Genomic DNA, 24,384 nt, shown 5'->3' on the forward strand with positions numbered 1-24,384 from the left:
TATTAAAAGTGAGTATTTATGATCTTTTTTGTCTAAAAAATAAAACATTAATAGTAATATTTAATATGTGAATTAACAGTAGTAAAAAGCATACATTTTTAAGGAGATATGACCAAAAGTTTTACACATATGTGTGCCAAATAAAAATGTATCATAATGACAAGATTATCTGATTTCTAAAGCCACTTGGCTCTAAAATTCCTGATTCTGTATTATTCAACTGCCTTAGTTTCTCTTAAACTACATTAAAAAATAAAATCCTGTCTATACTAACACCGACTTCCTCATATAAAACAAAATTTAATTTTGAAAAGATTTTAAAAAGCAAATCTTTTATTCTTTAAATGCATCCTACCCCTACCGACTCACCCTTCTTACCTGATAAAGCAGGTTCTGTTTGTGTCATATGATGCCAGTCAGTATGACTTTCTTCCTCTTAATTCATTCAACAGACTGGCAAAGGGACTGGCCCTGTGTTTATGCGATTAATGAAGTTAACCTTAAAATCTGGATCCCCCTAGAAAATTTTTGAAAAAAATCTCTTTAATTTTCACTAACTTGCACAGTGGTTGATTTAGCTTGTTGACTTCATATAGTCCCTCAAAACTCCAATTTGTAAAAAGAATTAGAGAAAACACTACCATAAAACTAAACTTTATTTTTATTCTTTTAAGGTTTATGAACTAAACACTGAACTAGCACCATTATATAGTTGGTATAAACCTTGTTACTTTGTGTGTCCACATCATGGGAAGTTAAAACTCCTGCTGTACATAGTCATATAGGTAAATAGGTTACAAAGGAGTTGACTGAAAACCAACCTATTAAAATGACAGATTTCACAACAAGGTGAATATATTCTTAATATTACTGAACTATAAACTTAAAAATAGTTTACATGGTAAGTTTTATGTTGTGTGGTTTTTTTTACATTAAAAGGAAGACAATGGCCTGGTGTGGTGGCTCACACCTGTAATCCCAGCACTTTGGGAGGCCGAGGCGTGTGGATCACCTGAGGTCGGGAATTCCAGACTAGCCCGACCAACATGGAGAAACCCCGTCTCTACTAAGAACACAAAATTAGCTGGGCGTGGTGGCGCATGCCTGTAATCCCAGCTGTTTGGGAGGCTGACACAGGAGAATCACTTGAACCCGGGAGGCGGAGATTTCGATGAGTTGAGGTCATGCCGTTGAACTCCAGCCTAGGCAACAAGAGTGAAACTCCATCTTAAAAAAAAATATTGACTAGGCCAGGCATGGTGGCTCATGTCTGTAACCTTAGCACTTTGAGATGCCAAGGCGGCCAGATCACTTGAGGTCAGGAGTTGGAGACCAGCCTGGCCAATATGGTGAACCCCCATCTCTACTGAAAATATAAAAATTAGCCAAGTGGTGGGCACCTGTAGTCCCAGCTACTCAGGAGGCTGAGAGGCAGGAGAATCACTTGAACCTGGGAGGCGGAGGTTGCAGTGTGCCGAGATCACCACTGCACTTCAGCCTGGGCAACAGAGCGAGACTATCTCAAAAAAAAAAAAAACAGTGGGGGGTTGGGCAGGGAGGGGTCGGGCGCGGTGGCTCACGCCTGTAATCCCAGCACTTTGGGAGGCTGAGGCAGGCAGATCACTAGGTCAGGAGATCAAGACCATCCTGGCTAACGTGGTGAAACCCCATCTCTACTAAAAAAAAAATACAAAAATTAACCAGGCATGGTGGCATATGCCTGTAGTCCCAGCAGGAGAATCACTTGAGCCTGGGAGATGGAGGTTGCAGTGAGCGAAGATCGTGCCACTGCACTCCTGCCTGTGTGACAGAGCCAGACTGCATCTCAAAAAAAAAAACAAAAAAAAAGACATATTGACTAAAATAATAAGTCAGCTTAAAATGCATATTTATAGCCATTATTTTTTTTTACCACTTTTCAGTATTATTTCTTTTGTATCTAAGTAACATTGATAAAGTTTTCTTCATCCTCCCCTCACCCTGAAGCTCTTCTACTATATTAGGAAACAAACAGCAGCAAAAAAAATTAAATGTAATGGCCATTTTTGTTGGCTAAAACTGGAAAAGTATTAATACTTAAGGCCAGGCATGGTGGCTCATGCCTGTAATCCCAGCACTTTGAGAGGCCAAGACAGGTGGATCACCTGAGGTCAGGAGCTCCAGACCAGTCTGACCAACATGGTGAAACCCCATCTCTACTAAAAATACAAAAATTAGCTGGGTGTGGTGGTGCATGCCTGTAATCCCAACTACTTGGGAGGCTGAGACAGAAGGATCGCTTGAACCCAGGAAGCAGAGGTTGCAGTGAGCCAACATTGCACCATTGCACTCCAGCCTGGACAACAAGAGTGAAATGCCATCTCAAAAAAAAAAAAAAAAAAAAAAAAGAAAAGAAATAATAGTTAAAATAGCATTTTAATGATAGAATGTATAATATCACAGTTATTACTGTATTACCTACCCAACGTAGACAAATATATAATTAATGCCATTCTAATAAATTAGTTTCCAAGAGTAAAGCAGGCATCACTGGACAGTCATTTTGAAAACAGGTATAAATAATTATAGTGCTTGTTATTTTGGCCAATCTTTGCTTGTAAATAATGACAAAATGCAAAATGGAAAATATTAGTTTTCAACTAATTGTTCCTAGTTTTGATTAAATTGCTTCCCTTAGAGTCTGTGTACCATAATACGGCGAATGTAGAGAAGAGGGTAGGGAGTTAGCAACCATGTCTAAAAACCTCCAAAAAGATGGATAAGTTTCTCTCTTTTTTTTTTTTTGAGACGGAATTTTGCTCTTGTTGCCCAGGCTGGAGTGCAATGGCGCGATCTTGGCTCACCGCAACCTCTGCCTCCTGGGTTCAAGTGATTCTCCTGCCTCAGCCTCCCGAGTAGCTGGGATTACACGCATGCACCACCACGCCCGGCTAATTCTGTATTTTTCTTTGAGATGGGATCTCTCCATGTTGGTCAAGCTGGTCTCCAACTCCGGACCTCAGGCGATCTGCCCACCTTGGCCTCCCAAAGTGCTGGGATTATAGGTGTGAGCCACCATGCCCAGCCAGATGAATAAGTTTCTAACTGTGAAAGAAACCAATACATCATCACTGAAAGGGACAAATGGTATTAAAGAATAAAAAAAACTCATTAGGCTGGGCGCGGTGGCTCACGCCTATAATCCCAGCACTTTGGGAGGCCAAGGAGGCAGATCACTTGAGATCGGGAGTTCGAGAACAGCCTGGCCAACATGGTGAAACCTCATCTCTACTAAAATTACAAAAATTAGCTGTGCGTGGTGGCGGATGCTCACTGTAGCCCCAGCTACTCAGGAGGCTAAGGCAGGAGAATTGCTTGAACCTAGGAGACAGAGATTGCAGTGAGCCGAGATCACGCCACTACACTCCAGCCTGGGCAGACTCTGTCTCCAAAACAAAAACAAAAACAAAAAACCTCATTAATCCCCATCTCTAAATTCCCCCTAAAGGCAACTATAGTTAAGTTTGTGAGGTATGCTTTCAGATGTTTTCTGTTTATATCAAAATACATTTTTATATAAATGAAATAACATTATATTTTTTGTAATTTATTTTTTAACGTATTGTATAGGAGAGAGAACATATTAGCTAGCCCCTTGTGCTAGAAGTTTAGGCTATTTTCAACTTGCCAGTGAAAATAACACAACATTGAACATCTTTGTTTTAGTGTATCTTTGCATTTCTGTGAAATAGTTTTGCAATACAAATGCTTAAAAGTGGAACTGTTGTTGCCTCAAAGGATACACAAATTGAAAATTTTGTTACATTTGTAAAAATGTGTTAAAATTTCTAAATTGCCCCTCAAAAGTTACTAATTTATACACGTATGGATAGTATATTAGAGTTAGAAAATAAAGACTGCTGGTACTTTTTGTATATTTAGAATATTCCTCTTACAGTAGTTTTCAACATGAGCTGATCCATTTTTATTTTCTTTCTTTCCTTTTTTTTTTCTTGAGACAGACTTGCTCTGTCGCCCAGGCTGGAGTGCAATGGTGGGATCTCGGCTCACTGCAACCTCCATCTCCCGGGCTCAAGCAATTCTCCTGCCTCAGCCTCCTGAGTAGCTGGAATTACAGGTGTATGCCACCACACCCGGTTAATTTTTGTATTTTCAGTAGAGATGGGGTTTCACCATGTTGGCCAGGTTGGTCTCGAACTCCTGACTTCACGTGATCCGCCTGCCTCAGCCTCCCAAAGTGCTGGGATCACAGACGTGAGCCACGGCGCCCAGCCTATTTTCTTTCTTGTATCCCATTTGGAAGTCATCTAGCTGGATAATGGTTTCTGGATAATTGCTCTGGGAACTGAGACTCATAACTTTATGCTCATTAGCACTACGAGCTAAAAAAATGAGCTAACTACTGTTATTTGTCTGTGTAAAGGTATGTATTTTGAAATGAAGACACATTACATGCATGCATTTTTCTTTTAGGTCTTAGATTTCCTGCATCAATTTTCTGATGACCATATTTTTTTTTTTTTTTTTTTTTGTTGAGATGGAGTCTGTTTCCCAGGCTGGAGTACAGTGGCACGATCTCGGCTCACTGCAAGCTCCGCCTCCCAGGTTCATGCCATTCTCCTGCCTCAGCCTCCCAAGTAGCTGGGACTACAGGCGCCCGCCACCACACCCGGCTAATTTTTTGTGTTTTTAGTAGAGATGGGGTTTCACCGTGTTAGCCAGGATGCTCTCGATCTCCTAACCTCGTGATCTGCCTGCCTCGGCCTCCCAAAGTGCTGGGATTACAGGCGTGAGCCACTGCGTCCGGCCCAATGACCATATTTGTTTATGCCAAATTTTAATCCATTCTGGAGGTTTCAAAGCAAGATAGTGAAGTTTATCAGTCCATATGAACTTGAGCCTGTACCAACACATGGTTGCTAGTTCATACCTAATAGTGTAATATGGCCCTTTTCTCTGAAGAATATGCCTTTTCCAAATCTCCCTTACTAGAATAAATGTTATCATAGTAATACCACTTCATACCTGCATAGAGTTTTAGAGTTTACAAAGCTCGTTCACAAATATTATTCCATTTGGTTTTTCAACAACCCAGTGTGGTGACTGGGCAGTACTATTATCTCCACTTAATAGATGCAACAAGGTTGAAGAAGCATGAAGTGGTAGAACTGGGACTAGCAGGGCAGTAAACTTCCCACAAGATATGTTGTCTCTTCCATATTTATATGAGGATAGCATATTCCTTTCATAGAAATTTTATTCCATGACTGTAATAGTTGCTTTCTTAAATTCTGTTTAGAACAAAGTAAAATATAAGTTAAAAAAGGAAAGAAATCCCTACCAAAAAAAGAGAATTTTTTTCCTTTTGGGTAATTTTACCATTACCTTTCCAAAATAAGTCATTCTTTTATCTTTCAGGTAAACTGTACCAAAACATCTATTCTGTAACATTAAAAAAAATATGTGAGGATGGACATGGTGGCTCATGCCTATTATCCCAGCATTCTGGGAGGCCAAGCTGAGAGGATTGCTTGAGGCCAGGAGTTTGGGACCAGCCTGGGCAACATACTGAGACTCCATTTCTACAAAAAACAAAAAATTAGCTGTGCACAGTGGCACACATTTGTAGTCCTGGCTATTTGGGAGGCTGAGAGGCAGGAGGATCTTTTGAGCCCAGCAGTTGGAGGCTGGAGGCTAGAGGCTGTAGTGAGCTATGATTGCATCTGCAATCCAGCCTGGGTGAGAGTGAGACCCTGTCTCAAAAAAAAAAAAAAAAAAAGTGAACATCTAAGACGAGGACAATATAAAACCTCAATTCTGCAAGCAGATCACATTAAATGCTAGTCACACAATATATCAGTAAGTTTCATCATATTTTTTTCCTACAACTAACCATAATATCACAGGACTAATAATCTGTGATATACCGCAGTTAAAACGTAATTCTTCTTGATTTCTTACTTATAAAGATCATAATTGCTGGTCAGCAATTGATCCATAGATAAGGTGATTTTGGAAAGAAATGATAAGTCTTGCCATTTTGAAAAGAAAAGTTTTTTTTTTGTTTTTTTTTTTTTTTTTGAGACGGAGTCTCGCTCTCTTGAGCAGGCTGGAGTGCAGTGGTGCTATCTCAGCTCACTGCAACCTCCGCCTCCTGGGTTCAAGCGATTCTACTGCCTCAGCCTCCCAAGTAGTTGAGATTACAGGCTCATGTCACCACGCCTGGTTAATTTATTGTACTTTTTAGTAGAGACTGGGTTTTACCATGTTGGCCAGGCTGGTCTCAAACTCCTGACCTCAGGTGATCTGCCTGCCTTGGCCTCCCAAAGTGCTAGGATTACAGGTGTGAGCCACCGTGCCTGGCCAAAAATGCTTATTAAAGAAAAAGATTGTTTTCCTTTTTTGATCCATAATGTTATTAGTCCCATTGATTTCAGTTTTCTGTCTTAACATTATGACTGTAATTTCTCTTTTTTTTTTTTTTTTTTTTTGAGACGGGGTCTCGCTCTTGCCCAGGAAGGAGTGCAGTGGCGCGATCTCGGCTCACTGCAAGCTCCGCCTCCCATGTTCACGCCATTCTCCTGCCTCAGCCTCCTGAGTAGCTGAGACTGCAGGCACCCGCTACCGTGCCCGGCTAATTTTTTTTGTATTTTTAGTAGAGACGGGGTTTCACCATGTTAGCCAGGATGGTCTGAATCTCCTGATCTCGTGATCCGCCCGCCTCGGCATCCCAAAGTGCTGGGATTACAGGCGTGAGCCACCGCGCCCGGCCTATGACTGTAATTTCTTGTGTATAATTAGGTTTCAAGAAAAAGTATCTTGAAACCTTTTTCTTGGGATCACGCCTGTAATCCCAGCACTTTTGGAGGCTGAGATGGGCAGATCATCTGAGGTCGGGAGTTCGAGATCAGCCTAACCAACATGGAGAAACCCCATCTCCACAAAAATACAAAATTGCTGGGCGTGGTGGCGCATGCCTGTAATCCCAGCGACTCAGGAGGCTGAGGCAGGAGAATCGCTTGAACCCGGGAGGCGGAGGTTGTGTGAGCTGAGATTGTGCCATTGCACTCCAGCCCGGGCAACAAGGCGAAACTCCGTCTGAAAAAAAAAAGAAAGACAGAAAGAAAAAGGATCTGGGCATTCTCAGTACCTTTTCTGATCTTTATCTTCAGGAAGGCCATCTCTACATAGTTGAGCAAATAAATACTGAGCTGAGTATCTGATGAACTGCACTCTGCATAGGTTGCATACTGAGAATGAACTTGGGCAGTTTATCTTTTCTGGGCTTTGGTTTCCTCATCTCTAAAATGAGAGGGCGTGTTAGTTCTAGACCATCATCCCAAGGGTCCATTTTAGCTTTAGCGTGCATCACTGTAAAACCTGTTAACAAATATTTGTTGAGATAAGGAATTCTGGTGTATAGCCAACATTGTGGGAATATTTATGGATACCTAAATAGTGGTTTATCCTCTGGGGAAAGCAGTTCCTACAGCTACTAAATACTAACAAGGTCTATGGCTAAAATCAGGTAGCACCTTGTGATGTAATTCAAACCACTAGGACATGTGGCATGCAAGACTACATCAGGCCACTTGAGGTATTTATTAAGTAAAAAAAAATTTTTTTTTTGAGACGGAGTCTCACTCTGTTGCCCAGGCTGGAGTGTAGTGGCGCAATCTCGGCTTACTGCAACTTTAGCCTCCAGGGTTCAAGCGATTCTCCTGCCTCAGCCTCCCGAGTAGCTGGGATTACAGGCGCCTGCCACCATGCCTGGCTAATTTTTGTATTTTTAGTAGAGATGTGGTTTCACTATGTTGGCTACGCTGGTCTCGAACTCCTGAGCTCAGGCAATCTACCCGCCTCGGCCTCCCAAAGTGCTGGGATTACAGGCGTGAGCCACCGCGCCCGGCCTAGGTAAAGATTTTTGCGCGCTAAATGGTTCTTAGTAACCTGAAGACTGAAAGCAGAGTACCTAAATATCATACTGTATACGTTAAAAACAGGGGAGAAAGGAAAAAAGATGTTAAAGTTTGCAGCAAAATGAGAAACAAATGAGGAAAACAAGTGAAAACTTCTCCCGCAACTGAAACTCAACCTCTACATTTTACCTAGGTAAAATGGTAAAATTGCCCACAGGGCTCAGGTGTTTGGATGCACTGTCCAGGCCAAGAGGAAAGATTTTCAGCCAGTCTCCAAAACATCTCAGGGACGGGTATGGAAAACATGCGTAAAGTGTCTGTATTGATCAAATCAACCCCAGAGAAACTTTCCTAGGGCTAGAGCATCTCAACCGCGAAGGTCCGTTTGCGGCCTCCTTCTCCACTTCAGGCCTGCAAAGCGGCTGACGGCATTCGCAGTGGCTAGGCAACGGCCCGCGCAGATTTCTCGGCGTTAGCCCCGCCTCTTGAGGCGCTTCCGCCGCCGGGCTCCTGGACACGCCTCCTTTAATTGGCTACCGTCACGCTGGGAGTGGGCGGGAAAAATATGTCAGACTGCGCGGTCACTTCCGGCCCGGGAGCGCGCGGGTTGATTCGTCCTTCCTCAGCCGCGGGTGCTCGTAGCTCGGAAATGGCGGGTAAGTTCCCGGGAAAAGTTTACCAAGGGGAGGAGGCGGCCAGATAGGGGATAGAACACTGAGACGGTGGTGACAATGCCCGCCTAGAACTTTCGGGCTGTAGCCTGGGTTCCAGAAGGCCTGATTGGGACCGGAAGCGCGGAACTCTCAGCCCAGCAGCTCCTTGCTGGCGGCGGTCCGCGCCCCCGCCCCCAACTGCTTGGGGTTCTGCGCCTTCTGCCAGCAAACCGGCCCCTACCGAGGGCCGAAGACGCCGGGGGAAAGCGTCACGATTTGGGCTTGTAAAATGCCACATGCCTTGCGGCCTGTTTCTCTTCCCATTCCTTTTGTCCACTGCTGCTTGCTTCAGCTCTTGTACATCTGGTCCTGTTCCCGCCAGCTGATTTTAATGCTCAGATCCTCCTCCTCTTCCAGGTCTCCGTCTACCTTCCACTACAGTCAACTTCTGAGCTAGCGCATTGCTGCCTTGCCCTGCTCTAGCGCTCCCACTTGGATCTCGACTGACTTCGTAGTCGTCTCCTTAATCTGTCACACTTTAGTATTCCGAGGATCGTATTTAGATGCCCTTTGAGAAAGACTTTGTTCCTGAACTCCTCCCTTCTCTTTTAGGGTTGGACTACTATAAGACAATTCTCTTGTGTGCATTCTAGAGACCCTTCAAGTTACAACATTTAATAATGTATAATTGCTATTTGTACGTGTATTAAGGCTGTTTTGGTGTGATTATTTTTTTCGATTACTTATCTTTTGAAGTTATGGAGAGTTTCTTTTTCCTGAGACGGGGTCTCTCTGTCACCCAGGCTGGAGTGCAGCGATCATAGTTCCGGGCAGCCTCCAACTCCTCCTAGGCTCAAGCGATCCTCTTGCCTCAGCCTCCCGAGTAGCTAGGACTACAGGCATGCGCCACAACATTCGGCTAAAAAAAAAAACATTTTTTTTTAACCTTTTAGAGACAGGGTCTGGCTGTATTGCCTCAGGCTGGTCTGGAACTCTTGGCCTCAAGCCATCCTCTCGCCTCAGCTTCCCAAAGTGTTGGAGTGACAGGATTGAGCCGCTTCGCTGGCCTCTGTTGCTTTTATCATCTCTTTACAGGGCATTCCTCATAGTCTCGCTACATTAACCATTCCATTTTTATGAATATGTGGGATAGACAAGCTGTTGTGTGAGCTCTACAGATGTTTAAAGAAGAACTTTTCTACCAGATGGAGATTGTAGGATCTTGAAGTACTACAGAAGAGGGAGGACATACTCTAAGAATTACATCTAAATTCGAATTTTGGGCCCATCATTTAGTAGTTGGATGCCCTTCAACTAAACCTCTTTCTAAGCCTGAACTTTTGAATATAAAATGGGGTTGATGTAATACCTACTTAATAGAATTGTGCGGATTGAGCTAATATATGATTTCACAGGTTAAATTTTGTTGCTTACATTCCTCGAAGTAAATTCTGTAATCTCAGTTCTGTAGATTAGGGTCAGAGGAGTTAAGTAATGTGCTCTAGTTCCCTGAGCTTACTAGCTCAGTAGGTGTGTGAAATAGTCAGAATCCAGGAATTCTGACTCCAAACTATTAATCTATACTGCTTCAAGTCTTTCCCATTTTCTGTGTGTGTGTTTTAACCCCTTTTTGAAGTTCATAGCACCTCATTGTACCCCTTTTTATTTTTTGCTTATGGCTTTTTTCTGCCTGAATTTTTACTGATTTTTTTTTTTTTGGAGACTGAGTCTCGCTCTGTCACCAGGCTGGAGTGCAGTGGCGCGATCTCGGCAACCTTTGCCTTCTGGTTTCAAGCAATTCTGCCTCAGCCTCCGGAGTAGCTAGGACTACAGTCACGCGCCACCACGTCCAGCTAATTTTTGTATTTTTAGTGGAGATGGGGTTTCACCATGTTGGCCAGGATGATATCCGTCTCGACCTCGCGATCCCCCTGCCTCGGCCTCCCAAAGTGCTGAAATTACAGGCGTGAGCCACCGCGCCCGGCCCATTTTTACTAATCATATGTCCATTTTGTCAGGAGATTTGTTATCTTGAAAGTTTCTCTTGATAGTGATATCTTCCAGTGTTATTTATTATATATATTATTGAGTAGCCACTATGTAGTAAAACTATTGTGCCAGTAGCTCGCAGTTCATGACTTTAGGCATACATGATTTTTAAATATTTAATACAGTGGAAAGATGTTTTCTTTGTGCCCCTGTTCCTCTTCCTTCTTTCCCATGGTAACCATGGTTACCAGATATTTGTGTATTCTTCTTGAGACATTCCATGCATTATCATTTCCTTATCTGAAGCACTCTGGTAGACTTTTTCCAATACTTAAAATGAAATTCTGTCATAATTATCAGAGGACATTCTCGTTTTGCTTTTTACATCTTATAGTGAAAAAGATGACTTAGGTATAAATCCTAGCAGGTAATTTGTATTAGTAAATGTTCAGAAATGTTAGTAATCTATCATGTTAATTTTCAGGTTTATTCATTTATATTAAGTATGCCTAGTTTATAAGCCTGTATCTCAAAAGTGATTTCTTTTTCTGTTTTGTAATGAGGCATTCTTTTTTTTTTTTTTTTTTTTTTTGAGACGGAGTCTTGCTCTGTCGCCCAGGCTAGATAGAGGGCAGTGATCTCGGCTCACTGCACCCTCTGCCTCCTGAGTTCAAGAGATTCTCCTGCCTCAGCCTCCCAAGTAGCTGGGATTACTGGCGCCTGCCACCGTGCCCAGCTAATTTTTGTATTTTTAGTAGAGACGGGTTTCACCATCTTGGCCAGGCTGACCTCGAACTCCTGACCTCGTGATCCACCCACCTCAGCCTCCCAGAGTTTTGGGATTACAGGCGTGAGCCACCGTGCCCAGCTGGCATTCTTAATACATTTATTTAAGAGTATGTGGAGAATGACTTGTGCTTTTATGATCTATCAGCATGTTTTAAATCATACCCCTATTCCACTTATAATAACCCTATTGCAGGTTTGACAATTTTAGTCACTTCCAACTAAACCTTTTAAAAACCTTTTCTCTTAGGATTTGGTGCTATGGAGAAATTTTTGGTAGAATATAAGAGTGCAGTGGAGAAGAAACTGGCAGAGTACAAATGTAACACCAACACAGCAATTGAACTAAAATTAGGTATGTATGCCATTTCTAAGTGATGTTATGTACATACTGTGTGTGTATATATAATCTTTCATTTTAAATTTGAAGTAAAATTTTATGTAAGAGCAGTTATTTATGCAAATATATGGTTTTCTGCATTTATTGAACATATTCAGATTTTATTCAGTTTTGATTTATTTCATGGAAGGTGTAGATGTTTGAAAGGTGACAGAATTTTATATAAAAAAGAAAGATGGTGGGGCAAAAAGTAATAAGTATATATAGTTTTCAGCCTCTTAAAAATATTTTTTACTTTTTTGCCTATAAGAATAATAAACAATAGCAAATATTGGTGAGGATGTGGGAAAAAAACCTTGTATATTGCTGGTGGGAATGTAAAGTGATATAACTATTTTGGAAAACAGTTTGGCAATTTTCTTTTCTTTTCTATTTTCTTTCCTTCCTTCTCTTCTTTCATTTCCTCCCCTCCCCCCTTTTTTTCTTTCTCTCTTTCTTTTTTAAAGAGACAAGGAAGGTCTCACTCTATCACCCAGGCCGTAGTGCCATGGAATGGTCATAGCTCACTGCTGCCTCCAACCCCTGGGCTCAGGCAGTCCTTCTGCCTCAGCCTGCCAAGCAGTTAGGAGACCACAGGTGTGCACCACCCAAGCCTGGTTAATTTTTATTAAAAAATTTTTTTTTTTTGAGATGGAGTTTTGCTCTTGTTGCCCAGGCTGGAGTGCAATGGCGTGATCCCGGCTCACTGCAACTTCCGCCTCCTGGGTTCTAGTGATTCTCCTGCCTCAGCCTCCCGTGTAGCTGGGATTACAGGCATGCGCCGCCATGCCCGGCTAATTTTTTGTATTTTTAGTAGAGACAGGGTTTCTCCATGTTGGTCAGGCTGGTCTTGAACTCCCAACCTCTGGTAATCTGCTCACCTTGGCCTCCCAAAGTGCTGGGATTACAGGCATCAGCCGCCACGTCCGGCTTATAAAAATTTTTTCATAGAGATGGACCCTACATGTCTGTGTGTCCAGGCTCATCTTGAACTCTTGTCTTCAAGCAGTCCCCTGGCTTGGCCTCCCAAAGTGTTGGGATTATAACTGTGAGCCACAGCGCCCCTCCTGGTTTGACAGTTTCTTAAGAAGTTAAACATAAATGAATTATATGACCCAGGAGTTATACTGCCAGGTATCTGTCTACTCAAGAGAAATGAAAATGTATGTTCATGCAAAAACTTGTACATGAATGTTCATAGCTGCGTTATTCACAATAGCCAAAAAAATGTAAGAAACCCAGATATATATCAGCTGGTAAATGGATAAAGTATAGTATAGCTATACCATGGAATACTATTTGACAATAAGAAGGAATGAAATTCTGATACCTATTGCAGTGAACCTTAAAAAGATTGTGCTAAGTGAAAGAAACTAAACAAAAACACCATATATTGTGTAATTCCATTTGTATGAAATGTTCAGAAAAGACACATCCATAGAGACAGAAAGTAGTGGTTGCACAGTGGAGCACAGAGTAACTACAAATGGGCCTGACGTTTCTTTTGGGAATTATGGAAATGTTTGAAAGTTAGATTGTGGCACAGCTCTGAATTTGCTAAAATTTTACACTTAGAACAAGTGAGAAATAATATATGCTCATGATTCCTGGTTGCATTACTTTCCATGCCTGAGTTTCCTCATTGTTAATAGTACTTCACAGTGGTTACAAAGATTAAATATGGAGTTAAATATCAGTAAAGTGTTTAAACTCCTTGACATGCAGAAAATAGTTGGTAAGGGCTGAGGGGAGTCACTGGATGTGGTTGCTGAGATCTGTGTATTTTTTTACATGTCCCCTCATTTTTCGATTACTTCATTCTTTGATACTTTGATTACCTTAGAACATCCTGTCATCTGTTATCTCTGCCCCAGCCTTGGAATCAGCCATTTCTCCAAGGATCCCTGGTTTCTTTTAGTAGGAAATGTTATTTTATTTTATTTTAGAGACAGAGTCTCACTCAGTCGCCCAGGTAGAGTGCAGTGGTGCGATCTTGGTTCACTGCAACCTCTGCCTCCCAGATTCAAGTAATTCTTGTGCCTCAGCCTCCCTAGTAGCTGGGATTACAGGCATGTGCCACCAGCCCCGGGTAATTTTTTTGTGTTTTTAGTAGAGATGGGGTTTCGCCATGTTGGCTAGGCTGTCTCAAACTGACCAAGTGATCCACCTGCCTTGGTCTCCCAAAGTGCTGGAATTACAGGCATGAGCCACTGCACCCAGCCAGGAAATGGTTTTTTATTTTGAGTTGGAGTCTCACTCTTGTCACCCAGGCTGGAGTGCAATGACGCGGTCTTGGCTCACTGAAACCTCTGCCTCCTGGGTTTAAGTGATTCTTGTGCCTCAGCCTCCCAAGTAGCTGGGATTACAGGCACCCGCCACCACACCCAGCTGATTTTTGTGTTTTTAGTAGAGACGGTTTCATCATGTTGGCCAGACTGGTCTCGAACTCTTGACCTCAGGTGATCTGCCCACCTTGGCCTCCCAAAGTGCTGGGATTACAGGCATGAGCTACCACCCCCAGCCACAGGAAATGATATTTTAAAGCCAAGATTCGGGTGCTAAAGCCAAGATCTAGGTGCTAGGTGAACACATTGCTGTTAGTATTGCTCTAACATTAATGAGAGCAGGCTTAGTAGATAGAACTTTGTTCCTTACTGTTCAGTCCCTGCCACCTGCAAGGTGACTACAGTCTCATTTCTTTGACCAAAATTAGCTTTCCGTGTTCTAGCACTTTATATGGAATTATCCCATATGTACTGGCTTTGTGACTGGCTTGTTTCATTAAGCATAATTTTTATGAGGTACATCATATGTTGTCTGTACCAGTAGTTCATTCCCCATTTTTTTTTTTTTTTTTTGAGACGGAGTCTCACGCTGTTGCCCGGGCTGGAGTGCAGTGGCACGATTGCGGCTCAATGCAATCTCCACCTTCTGGGTTCAAGCGATTCTCCTGCCTCAGCCTCTGGAGTAGCTGGGATTACAGGCGCCCCCCACCACGCCTGGCTAATTCTTTTGTATTTTTAGGAGAGACGGGGTTTCACTATGTTGGCCAGGCTGGTCTGGAACTCCTGGCTTCATGATCGCCTGCCTTGGCCTCCCAAAGTGCTGGGATTACAGGCGTGAGCAACCGTGCCCGGCAGTTCATTCCTTTTTATTGCTGAATACTGTTCTGTTGTTGGATACATCATTATTTGCTAGTTAATAGATATTTGAGTTGTTTCTAGTTTTTGGCTGTTATTGTATGAGTTTTTTTATGGACATATGATTTTATTTTGGATAAATTCCTAGCTGTGGATTTGCTGGGTCGATAGGGTGTTTGTATGTTTAACTTTATGGGATACTTGCCAGACTGACTTCCAAAGTACTTTTATACTCACATCAACAGTGTATTAGAATTTTCGTTATTCCATATCCTCACCAACATTTTATGTTGTCAGTTTTTAAAGTTTTAGGCATTCTACTGGGTTTATAGTAGTATTTCTTTGTTAATAGTACTTCATAGTGGTTGTAAAGATTAAATAGGTTTTAATTTTCCTTTCCCTGATAACTAATGCTATTAAGGATTTTTTTTTTAATGTGGTTATTGACTATCTCCTTTTGGACTCATGTATTCACATCTTTTGCCCATTTTAAAATTAGGTTATTTGTCTTTTTGTTATTAGTTGTAGGTGTTATTTACCTACATATTCTGGATGAGTCCTTTATGCAGATTACATGTTATGTGCACATTTTTCTCTCAGTTTGTGGCTTGCCTGTTCATATTCTAAACTTTTTTTGTATAACCAGAAGTTTTTAGTTTTAATCATGTCCAGTTTATTAATTTAAAAAATTTCTATTCGTGTTTTCTGGTTCATGCCTAATATCTTTGTCTACCCCAAGGAGATCATGAAGCTCTCCTAATGTTTTCTTCTGGAAGGTTTTTAGTTTTAGTTTATTAAAATTATGTCCATGATCCATCTTATGTTATTTTTCATGTTCAATATGAGGAAAGGGATTAAGGTTTGTTGTTCCATGTGGATATCCACTTGTTTCAGTATAATTTGTGTGAATGCCTTGGTGCGTTTTTAACAAAAATATATTGAACTTACACGTGTAGATCTACATCTGGACTTTTCTCATTCATTGTCTGTTTTTCTGTCAATATTTTACTGTCTGGATTAGTGTAACTTTTTAGTGAGTCCTGGTAGTGTGAGTCCCACATCTTTATTTTTTAAAGATTGTTTGATTATTCTTGACCTAATTTCTGTATACATTTTGGAATCAGGTGGTTAATTTCTATTTAAAAAGTTCCGACTAATCGTAAGATTACATTGAATCTAAAATTGAATGTGGGGAGAATTGCTATCTTAATAACATTGAGCCTTCCAGTATATGAACATGACGTATTTCTGTATTTTAAAATGTTTCAGGTTTTCAGTCTTGCATGTATTTTGTTAAATTTATCTGAGTAAATCTACATCTTTTGATTTTTGATGCTCTTAAAAATGGTATACTTTTTTATTTATTTATTTTTTTGTGTGTGACATGTTCTCACTTTGTCACCGAGGATGGAGTGCAGTAGCGCGATCTCCACTCGCTGCAGCCTCTGCCTCCGAGCTCAAGTGATCCTCTTACCACAGCTTCCCTAGTAGCTGGGACTCCACATACACCACCATGCCTGGCTAATTTTTGTATTTTTTGTAGAGACAGAGTTTCGCCATGTTACCCAGACTGGTCTTGAACTTCTGGGTTCGAGTGATCTGCCCACCTCGGCCTCCCAAAGTGCTATTACAGATGTGAGCCACTGTGCCTGACCTAAAAATGATATACTTTAAAAATTTTCTCTTCCAATTGCTTGTTTTATGTGTGTGCATGTGCATATGCATGGACACACAATGGCACAGTTTGTGTAATTGTTTTGTATTCTGCAACCTTGCTAAATTCACTTATTATTGTAGTTTTTTGTATTCCGGGCTTTTTCTGAGAGTGTCTCACTCCATTGCCAAGGCTGGAGTACAGTGGTGTGATTGTGGCTCACTATAGCCTTGACTTCCCAGGCTCAAGCAAACCTCACACCTTAGCCTCCTGAGTAGCTGGGACTATAGGTGCCTGCCACCATGCTTGGCAAACATTTTTTTTTTTTTAATTTTTTTTTTTCTAGGGACAGAGCCTCACTATATTGCCCATGCTGGTCTTGAACTCCTCAGCTCAAGCAATCCTCTTGCCTCAGCTTCCCAAAGTGCTAGGGTTGCAGGCATAAGCCACCACACCCAGCTATAGGATTTTTTTTTTAAATGTAGATTATTTCAGATTTCCTGCACACACACATTACCTGTTAATGAAGAAAGTTACAGTTTTTCTTTGTCTTATGCAGTTGTTCATTGGTTATCTTCAGGGATTTGGTTCCACGATCCCCTGTGAATACCAAAATCTGCCAATGATCCGGTCCATTATACAAAATGCCGTAGTGTGGCTGGGCATGGTGGCTCACATCTGTAATCTAGCACTTTGGGAGGTTGAGACAGGCAGATGGCTTGAGCCCAGGAGTTTGAGACCAGCCTGAGCAACATGGCAGAACCCCATCTCTACAAAAAATACAAGAATTAGCCAGGCATGATGGTGTGCATCTGTAGTTCCAGCTACTCAAGAGGTTGAAGTGGGAGGATCTGCCTGAGCTCGAGAATTCTAGGCTGCAGTAAGCTGTGATTGTGCCACTGCACTCCAGTGTGAGTGACAGAGTGAGACCCTGTCTCGATAGATAGATAGCCATATAGCCGGGCGCGGTGGCTCACACCTGTAATACCAGCACTTTGGGAGGCTGAGGCAGGAGTTCAAGAAGACAAGCCTGGTCAACATGGTGAAATTCTGTCTCTACTAAAAATACAAAAATTAGCTGGGCCTGATGGCACACACCTGTAATCACAGCCACTTGGGAGGCTGAGGCAGGAGAATTGCTTGAGCCCAGGAGGTGGAGGTTGCAGTGAGCCGAGATTGTGCCACCGCACTGCAGCCTGGGCGACAAAGCAAGACTGTGTCTCGGGGGGGAAAAATAGCCATATAGTACAGTCAGCTCTTTGTATCTGCAGATTCTGTATTTGAGGATTCAACCAATCTCATGTTGATACGTAATTGGTTGAATCAGTGGATGTGGAACCTGCATATATGGAGAGCCACTTGTGTTTCATTTTCTTGCCTTACTGCACTGGCCAGAACCTCTATTACAATGTCAAATGGAAGTGATAGACATCCTTGCCTTATTCCCAATTTAAGAAGGAAAATTTTGAGCCTTTCACCATTCACTATGATGTTAGCTATAGGTTTTTCATATGTGCCCTTTATCAGGTTGAGGAAGTTTCCTCCTATTCCTAGTTTGGTGAGAGTTTTTATTATGAAAGTGTTACATTCTAATGCTTTTTCTTTTTTTTTTTTTTTTGGTTTGCATTTTTATTTTTATTTTTTTATTTTATTTATGAAGTATTTATTGATCATTCTTGGGTGTTTCTCGGAGACGGGAATATGGCAAGGTCATAGGATAATAGTGGAGAGAAAGTCAGGAGATAAACACATGAACAAAGGTCTCTGGTTTTCCTAGGCAGAGGTCCCTGCGGCCTTCTGCAGTGTTTGTGCCCCTGGGTACTTGAGATTAGGGAGTGGTGATGACTCTTAAAGAGCATGCTGCCTTCAAGCATCTGTTTAACAAAGCACATCTTGCACCGCCCTTAATCCATTTAACCCTGAGTTGACACAGCACATGTTTCAGAGAGCACGGGGCTGGGGGAAAGGCCATAGATCAACAGCATCCCAAGGCAGAAGAATTTCTCCTAGTCAGAACAAAATGGAGTCTCCTATGCCCACTTCTTTCTACACAGACACAGCAACAATCTGATCTCTCCTTCCTTTCCCCACACTTCCCCCCTTCTTTTCAACAAAACCGCCATCGTCCTCATGGCCCGCTCCCGATGGTCGCTGTCTCTTCGGAGCTGTTGGGTACACCTCCCAGACAGGGCGGCCGGGCAGAGGCGCTCCTCACCTCCCAGACAGGGCGGCCAGGCAGAGGCGCTCCTCACTTCCCAGACAGGGCCGCAGGGCAGAGGCGCTCCTCACTTCCCAGACGGGGCAGCCGGGCAGAGACGCTCCTCACCTCCCAGATGTGGCAGCCGGGCAGAGGCGCTCCTCACTTCCTCCCAGACAGGGTGGCAGCCAGGCAGAGGCGCTCCTCACCTCCCAGATGGGGCGGCCAGGCAGAGGCGCTCCTCACTTCCCAGAGGGGGCTGCCGGGCAGAGGCGCTCCTCACTTCCCAGACGGGGCAGCCGGGCAGAGACGCTCCTCACTTCCTCCCAGATGGGGTGGCGGCCAGGCAGAGGCGCTCCTCACCTCCCAGAGAGGGCGGCCGGGCAGAGGCACTCCTCACTTCCCAGACTGGGGGGCCGGGCAGAGGCGCTCCTCACCTCCCAGACGGGGTGGCCAGGCAGAGGCGCTCCTCACTTCCCAGACGGTGTGGCGGCTGGGCAGAGGCGCTCCTCACTTCCCAGATGGGGCAGCCAGGCAGAGGCGCTCCTCACTTCCTCCCAGACGCGGTGGCGGCCAGGCAGAGGCACTCCTCACTCACTTCCCAGACGGGGTGGCCGGGCAGAGGCGCTCCTCACTTCCCAGACGGGGCGGCCGGGCAGAGGTGCTCCTCACTTCCTCCCAGACGGGGTGGTGGCCGGGCAGAGGCGCTCCTCACCTCCCAGACGGGGCGGCCGGGCAGAGGCGCTCCTCACCTCCCAGACGGGGTGGCCAGGCAGAGGCACTCCTCACTTCCCATACGGGGTGGCGGCCGGGCAGAGGCGCTCCTCAATTCCCAGATGGGGCAGCCCGGCAGAGGTGCTCCTCACTTCCTCCCAGACGGGGTGGAGGCCAGGCAGAGGCGCTCCTCACCTCCCAGATGGGGCAGCTGGGCAGAGGTGCTCCTCATCTCCCAGACGGGGCAGCCGGGCAGAGGTGCTCCTCACTTCCTCCCAGACGGGGTGGCGGCCGGGCAGAGGCACTCCTCACCTCCCAGACGGGGCGGCCGGGCAGAGGTACTCCTCATCTCCCAGACGGGGCAGCCGGGCAGAGGCGCTCCTCACTTCCTCCCAGACGGGGTGGCAGCCGGGCAGAGGCACTCCTCACCTCCCAGACGGGGCGGCCGGGCAGAGGCACTCCTCACCTCCCAGACGGGGCGGCCGGGCAGAGGCGCTCCTCACTTCCCATATGGGGTGGCGGCCGGGCAGAGGCGCTCCTCACTTCCCAAATGGGGCAGCCGGGCAGAGGCGCTCCTCACTTCCTCTCAGACGGGGTGGCGGCCAGGCAGAGACGCTCCTCACCTCCCAGACTGGGCGGCCGGGCAGAGGTGCTCCTCATCTCCCAGACGGGGCAGCTGGGCAGAGGTGCTCCTCACTTCCTCCCAGATGGGCTGGCGGCCGGGCAGAGGCACTCCTCACCTCCCAGACGGGGCGGCCGGGCAGAGGCGCTCCTCACCTCCCAGACGGGGTGGCCAGGCAGAGGCGCTCCTCACTTCCTCCCAGACGGGGTGGCGGCCGGGCAGAGGCACTCCTCACCTCCCAGACGGGGCGGCCGGGCAGAGGCGCTCCTCACTTCCCAGACGGGGCAGCCGGGCAGAGGCGCTCCTCACATCCCAGATGATGGGCGGCAGGGCAGAGACGTTCCTCACTTCCTATACGGGATGACGGCTGGGCAGAGGCGCTCCTCACTTCCCAGATGGGGCGGCTGGGCAGAGGGGCTCCTCACATCCCAGACGATGGGCGGCCAGGCAGAGATGCTCCTCACTTCCTAGACGAGGTGGCGGCGGGGCAGAGGCTGTAATCTTAGCACTTGAAGAGGCCAAGGCAAGAGGCTGGTAGGTGGAGGTTGCAGCCAGCCGAGATCACGCCACTGCACTCCAGCCTGAGCACCATTGAGCATTGAGTGAGCGAGACTCCGTCTGCAATCCCAGCACCTCAGGAGGCCGAGGCAGGCAGATCACTCGAGGCCAGGAGCTGGAGACCAGCCCGGTCAACATGGCGAAACCCCGTCTCCACCAAAAATACAAAAACCATTCAGGCGTGGCGGCGCACGCCTGCAATCCCAGGCACCCGGCAGGCCGAGGCAAGAGAGTCACAGGAGCCCGAGGCAGGGAGGCTGCAGCGAGCCGAGATCACGGCAGCACAGTCCAGCTTCGGCAACAGAGGGAGACCAAAGAGCCTAATGCTTTTTCTTTATCAAGATAATCATAAGATTTTTCTCCTTTAATTCTGATAATGTGGTGAATTACATTGATGAGGTTTTAAGTGTTAAATTAGCCTTGCATGCCAGTATATTATCCTTTTTCTGCTTTGCTGGATTTGAGTTGGCAATGTTTTGTTAAGACTCTTTGTTCATGACAGGTGATGGTTTCTTTTTTCATACGTCTTTGCTTGATTTTGGTATCAAGGTTTCCTGGCCTCATAAAATGAGTTGGGAACTGTTTCTTCTCTATCTTCTGGAAGAATTTGTATAAGACTGCATTATTCCTTTAAATGTTCAGTAGCATTCACCAGTGAAGTTTTATGTGCCTTGGGTTTTCTTTGTTGGAAGGTTTTTAACTATACATCTAATAAATAGATTTAATACTATTCTGATCTTCTGTTTCTTCTTGTGTCAGTTTTGGTAATTTTTGTCTTTTAAAGCATTTCTCTATTTTATCTAACTTTCTTGGCAGAAAGTTGCTTACAGTATTCCCCTGTTACCATTTAAATGACTGTAGAGCCAGGTGCAGTGGCTCAGACCTGTAATCCCAGATCTTTGGGAGGCCAAGGCAGAAGGATCGCTTGAGCCCAAGAGTTCAAGGCCAGCCTGGGCAATATAATGAGATCTCGTCAATAAAATAAAATTTAAAAATTAGCCAAGCATGGTGGCATGCACCTGTAGTCCTAGCTACTTGGGAGGCTGAGGTGGGAGGATCACTTGAGGTGGAGAGGTGGAGGTTACAGTGAGCTGGGATCATCTCACTGCACTCCAGTCTGGGTGACAGAGCCAGACACTGTCTCAAAAAATAAAATAAGTGACTCTAGAATCTATAATCCCTTCTTGGGGGTATTGGTAATTCGTTTTCTCTTTGTCTTTTAATGTCTTCCTACAAGTTTACCAATCTTACTGATCTTTTCAGCATTGCCTTTGTCTGTTATTTATCTGTTTTCTTAATCTTTATAAATTCTTTCATTCTTACTTTGGGTTAATTTTTTTTTTCCTTCTTTTGAGACAAGGTCTTGCTCTGTTGCCCAGGCTGGAGTGTAGTGGTGTGATCATGGCTCACTGCAGCCTCAACCTCCTGGCTCAAGTGACCCTCTCACCTCAGCCTCCCGAGTAGCTGGGACTACAGATGTACACCACCACACTCAGCTAACTTTTGTATTTTTTTTTGTAGAGATGGAGTCTCACTATGTTGCTCAGGGTGGTCTCTAACTCCTGGGCTCAAGTGATCCTCCTGCCTTGGCCTCCCAAAGTGTTAGGCTTGCAGGCATGAGCCACCTTACTTGGTCTAATTTGCTTTTTTTAAGATCTTTCTTTTTAAAGTAGATGTGTATATAATTAACTTTAAACTTTCCTTTTCTAATACTAGCATTAATGTTATAAATTTACCTCTAGTTGCAGTGAGCCAAGATCGCATCACTGCACTCCAGCCTGGGTGACGGAGCAAGACGCAGTCTCAAAGAAAAAAAAAATTTACCTCTAAATATTGATATAGTTGCATCCCACCAATTCTGTTATGTTTTATTTTTATTGCTCAATTCAAAATATTTTTAAATTTCCCTTGCGACTTCTTTTTTGACCCATGAGTTATATAGAAGAGTGTTACTTAATTTTCAGATATTTGGGACTTTTCTAGCTGTCTTATTGTCACTGATTTCTGAATTAGTTCTGTCAAGGTCAGACAATATAGTCTTATTTCAGTCCTTTTAAATTCATTGAGCCTTGTTTTATAGCTTATCATATAGGATCTGTTTGGTCAGTGTTCTAGGTGCACTGAAAAATAATTTATAGTCTGCAGTTTCATATAGTGTTCTATAAGTGTAAATTGACTTAATAGTATTAAAGTCTTTTATATTTTTACTGACTTTCTAGCAATTAGGACAATTGAGAGAACTGTCAAAATCTCCAGCTGGAATTGTGGATTGTCTATGTCTTCAGTCATTAATTTTTGCTTGACGTATTTGCAGCTCTGATATTAGGTACATACAGATTTAGACTTCCTATGTCTTCTTGGTGAATTGACCTTACTCATTATAAAATGTTCCATCTTTATCTCTGTCCCCTCTTTAACCCATCTTGCCTCATATTTAAGTCTACTTTGTTAGATATTAATATAGAAATGAGAATGTTTTAAACCTGTGAGAAATAACAGCATGTTTATATGCTGATGCCAATGATCTATCAGAGAAGGGGGAAATAATACAGGAGTATTTCTGGAAGTATCAGAGAAGGGGGGTATTTGTTGAGTAATATCCTTGACAATGTAAGAGGGGGAAGTATTTTATTAATCAGTGGAAAGATTAGCCTTAGATAGGAGCATGGAGAATTTCTACCATAACAAGATGAAGGAGGGTATACAGGAATTGCTGCAGTAAGTTAGAAGGTGTAGAGGAAGCATTTTGTGCAGTTTCTTTTCTGAATGCTTCTGTTTCCTAAGTGAGATAGGAAGCAAGGTCATCTGTGGAGAATGTGCTTATAGAAGAAGGCATTGGAGGTTTGAGGAAATAGTCATCTAGGTGAGTGGGAGGAGTGAGTAGACTTGAGAATTGTTATGATTGTCAGGTAGCATTAAGGGCCCACTTCAAGTTAGTTCTCATGAATGTAAAGTGAGGTCAGCCACGTCCAGATGAAAGTGTGCCACAAAGAATAGACATATAGTTAAATTTAACTAGAGTGGGTTTTTTTTTGAGACGGAATTTTGGTCTTGTCTTCCGAGCTGGAGTGCAATGGCGCCATCTCAGCTCACTGCAACCTCCGCCTGTGGAGTTCAAGCGATTCTCCTGCCTCAGCCTCCCAAGTAGTTGGGATTACAGGCGCCCACCACCACGCCTGGTTAATTTTTGTATTTTTAGTAGAGGCGGGGTTTCGCCATGTTGGCCAGGCTGGTCTCAAACTCCTGACCTCAAGTGATCCATCCGCCTCGGCCTCCCAAAGTGCTGGGATTACAGGCGTGAGCCACCGCGCCTGGCCTAGAGTGGGTTTTTTTTTTACCAGGTTGCTATGGAAAAAAATTAAGGCCAAGGAGTTGAGGATGTTTAGGATGGAGTAATAACATTGATGGACCATGGAATTCTGCACTGGAAAGGGAGGAAAATGAGGATATGAAGTAGAAGAGGGACAGTGAAATTATGTTCAAATCAATTCATTGTGGCCAAGCACGGTGGCTCATGCCTGTAATCCCAGCACTTTGGGAGGCGGAGGCGGGTGGATCACCCGAGGTCAGGAGTTCAAGACCAGCCTGGCCAACATGGTGAAACCCCGTCTCTACTAAAAATACAAAAATTAGCTGGGCATGGTGGCACATGCCTGTAATCTCAGCTACTTGGGAGGCTGAGGCAGGAGAATCGTTTGAACCTCAGAGGCCAAGGTTGCTGTGAGCTGAGATTGTGCCATTGCACTCCAGCCTGGGCAACAAGAGCAAAACTC

The 24,384-nt window shown here is 44.2% G+C and overlaps 2 protein-coding genes across 4 annotated transcripts in view; one reads left to right on the forward strand and one right to left on the reverse strand.

Annotated features, from left to right (window-relative positions):
* The window catches only part of SLC25A12 (solute carrier family 25 member 12), a 231,256-nt gene that overhangs the window by 134,292 nt on the left and 72,580 nt on the right, over nucleotides 1-24,384 (reverse strand). The window lies entirely within an intron of this gene.
* Nucleotides 8,437-24,384, forward strand: part of HAT1 (histone acetyltransferase 1) — a 72,051-nt gene continuing 56,103 nt past the window's right edge. The window contains exons 1-2 of one of the 3 annotated variants that reach the window (XM_002812587.4): nucleotides 8,437-8,575; nucleotides 11,598-11,702. In XM_002812587.4, coding sequence (XP_002812633.2) covers nucleotides 8,485-8,575; nucleotides 11,598-11,702 — 196 coding nt within the window. In that variant the 5' untranslated portion in view covers nucleotides 8,437-8,484. Of the gene's footprint in view, nucleotides 8,576-8,989; nucleotides 9,186-9,248; nucleotides 9,270-11,597; nucleotides 11,703-24,384 lie in introns of those variants that run through there. The other 2 variants (XM_054549494.2, XM_024243180.2) reach the window with 2 other exon arrangements.

Source organism: Pongo abelii, chromosome 11, assembly GCF_028885655.2.
Source record: "Pongo abelii isolate AG06213 chromosome 11, NHGRI_mPonAbe1-v2.0_pri, whole genome shotgun sequence".
In the NCBI taxonomy this organism is placed as follows: domain Eukaryota; kingdom Metazoa; phylum Chordata; class Mammalia; order Primates; family Hominidae; genus Pongo; species Pongo abelii.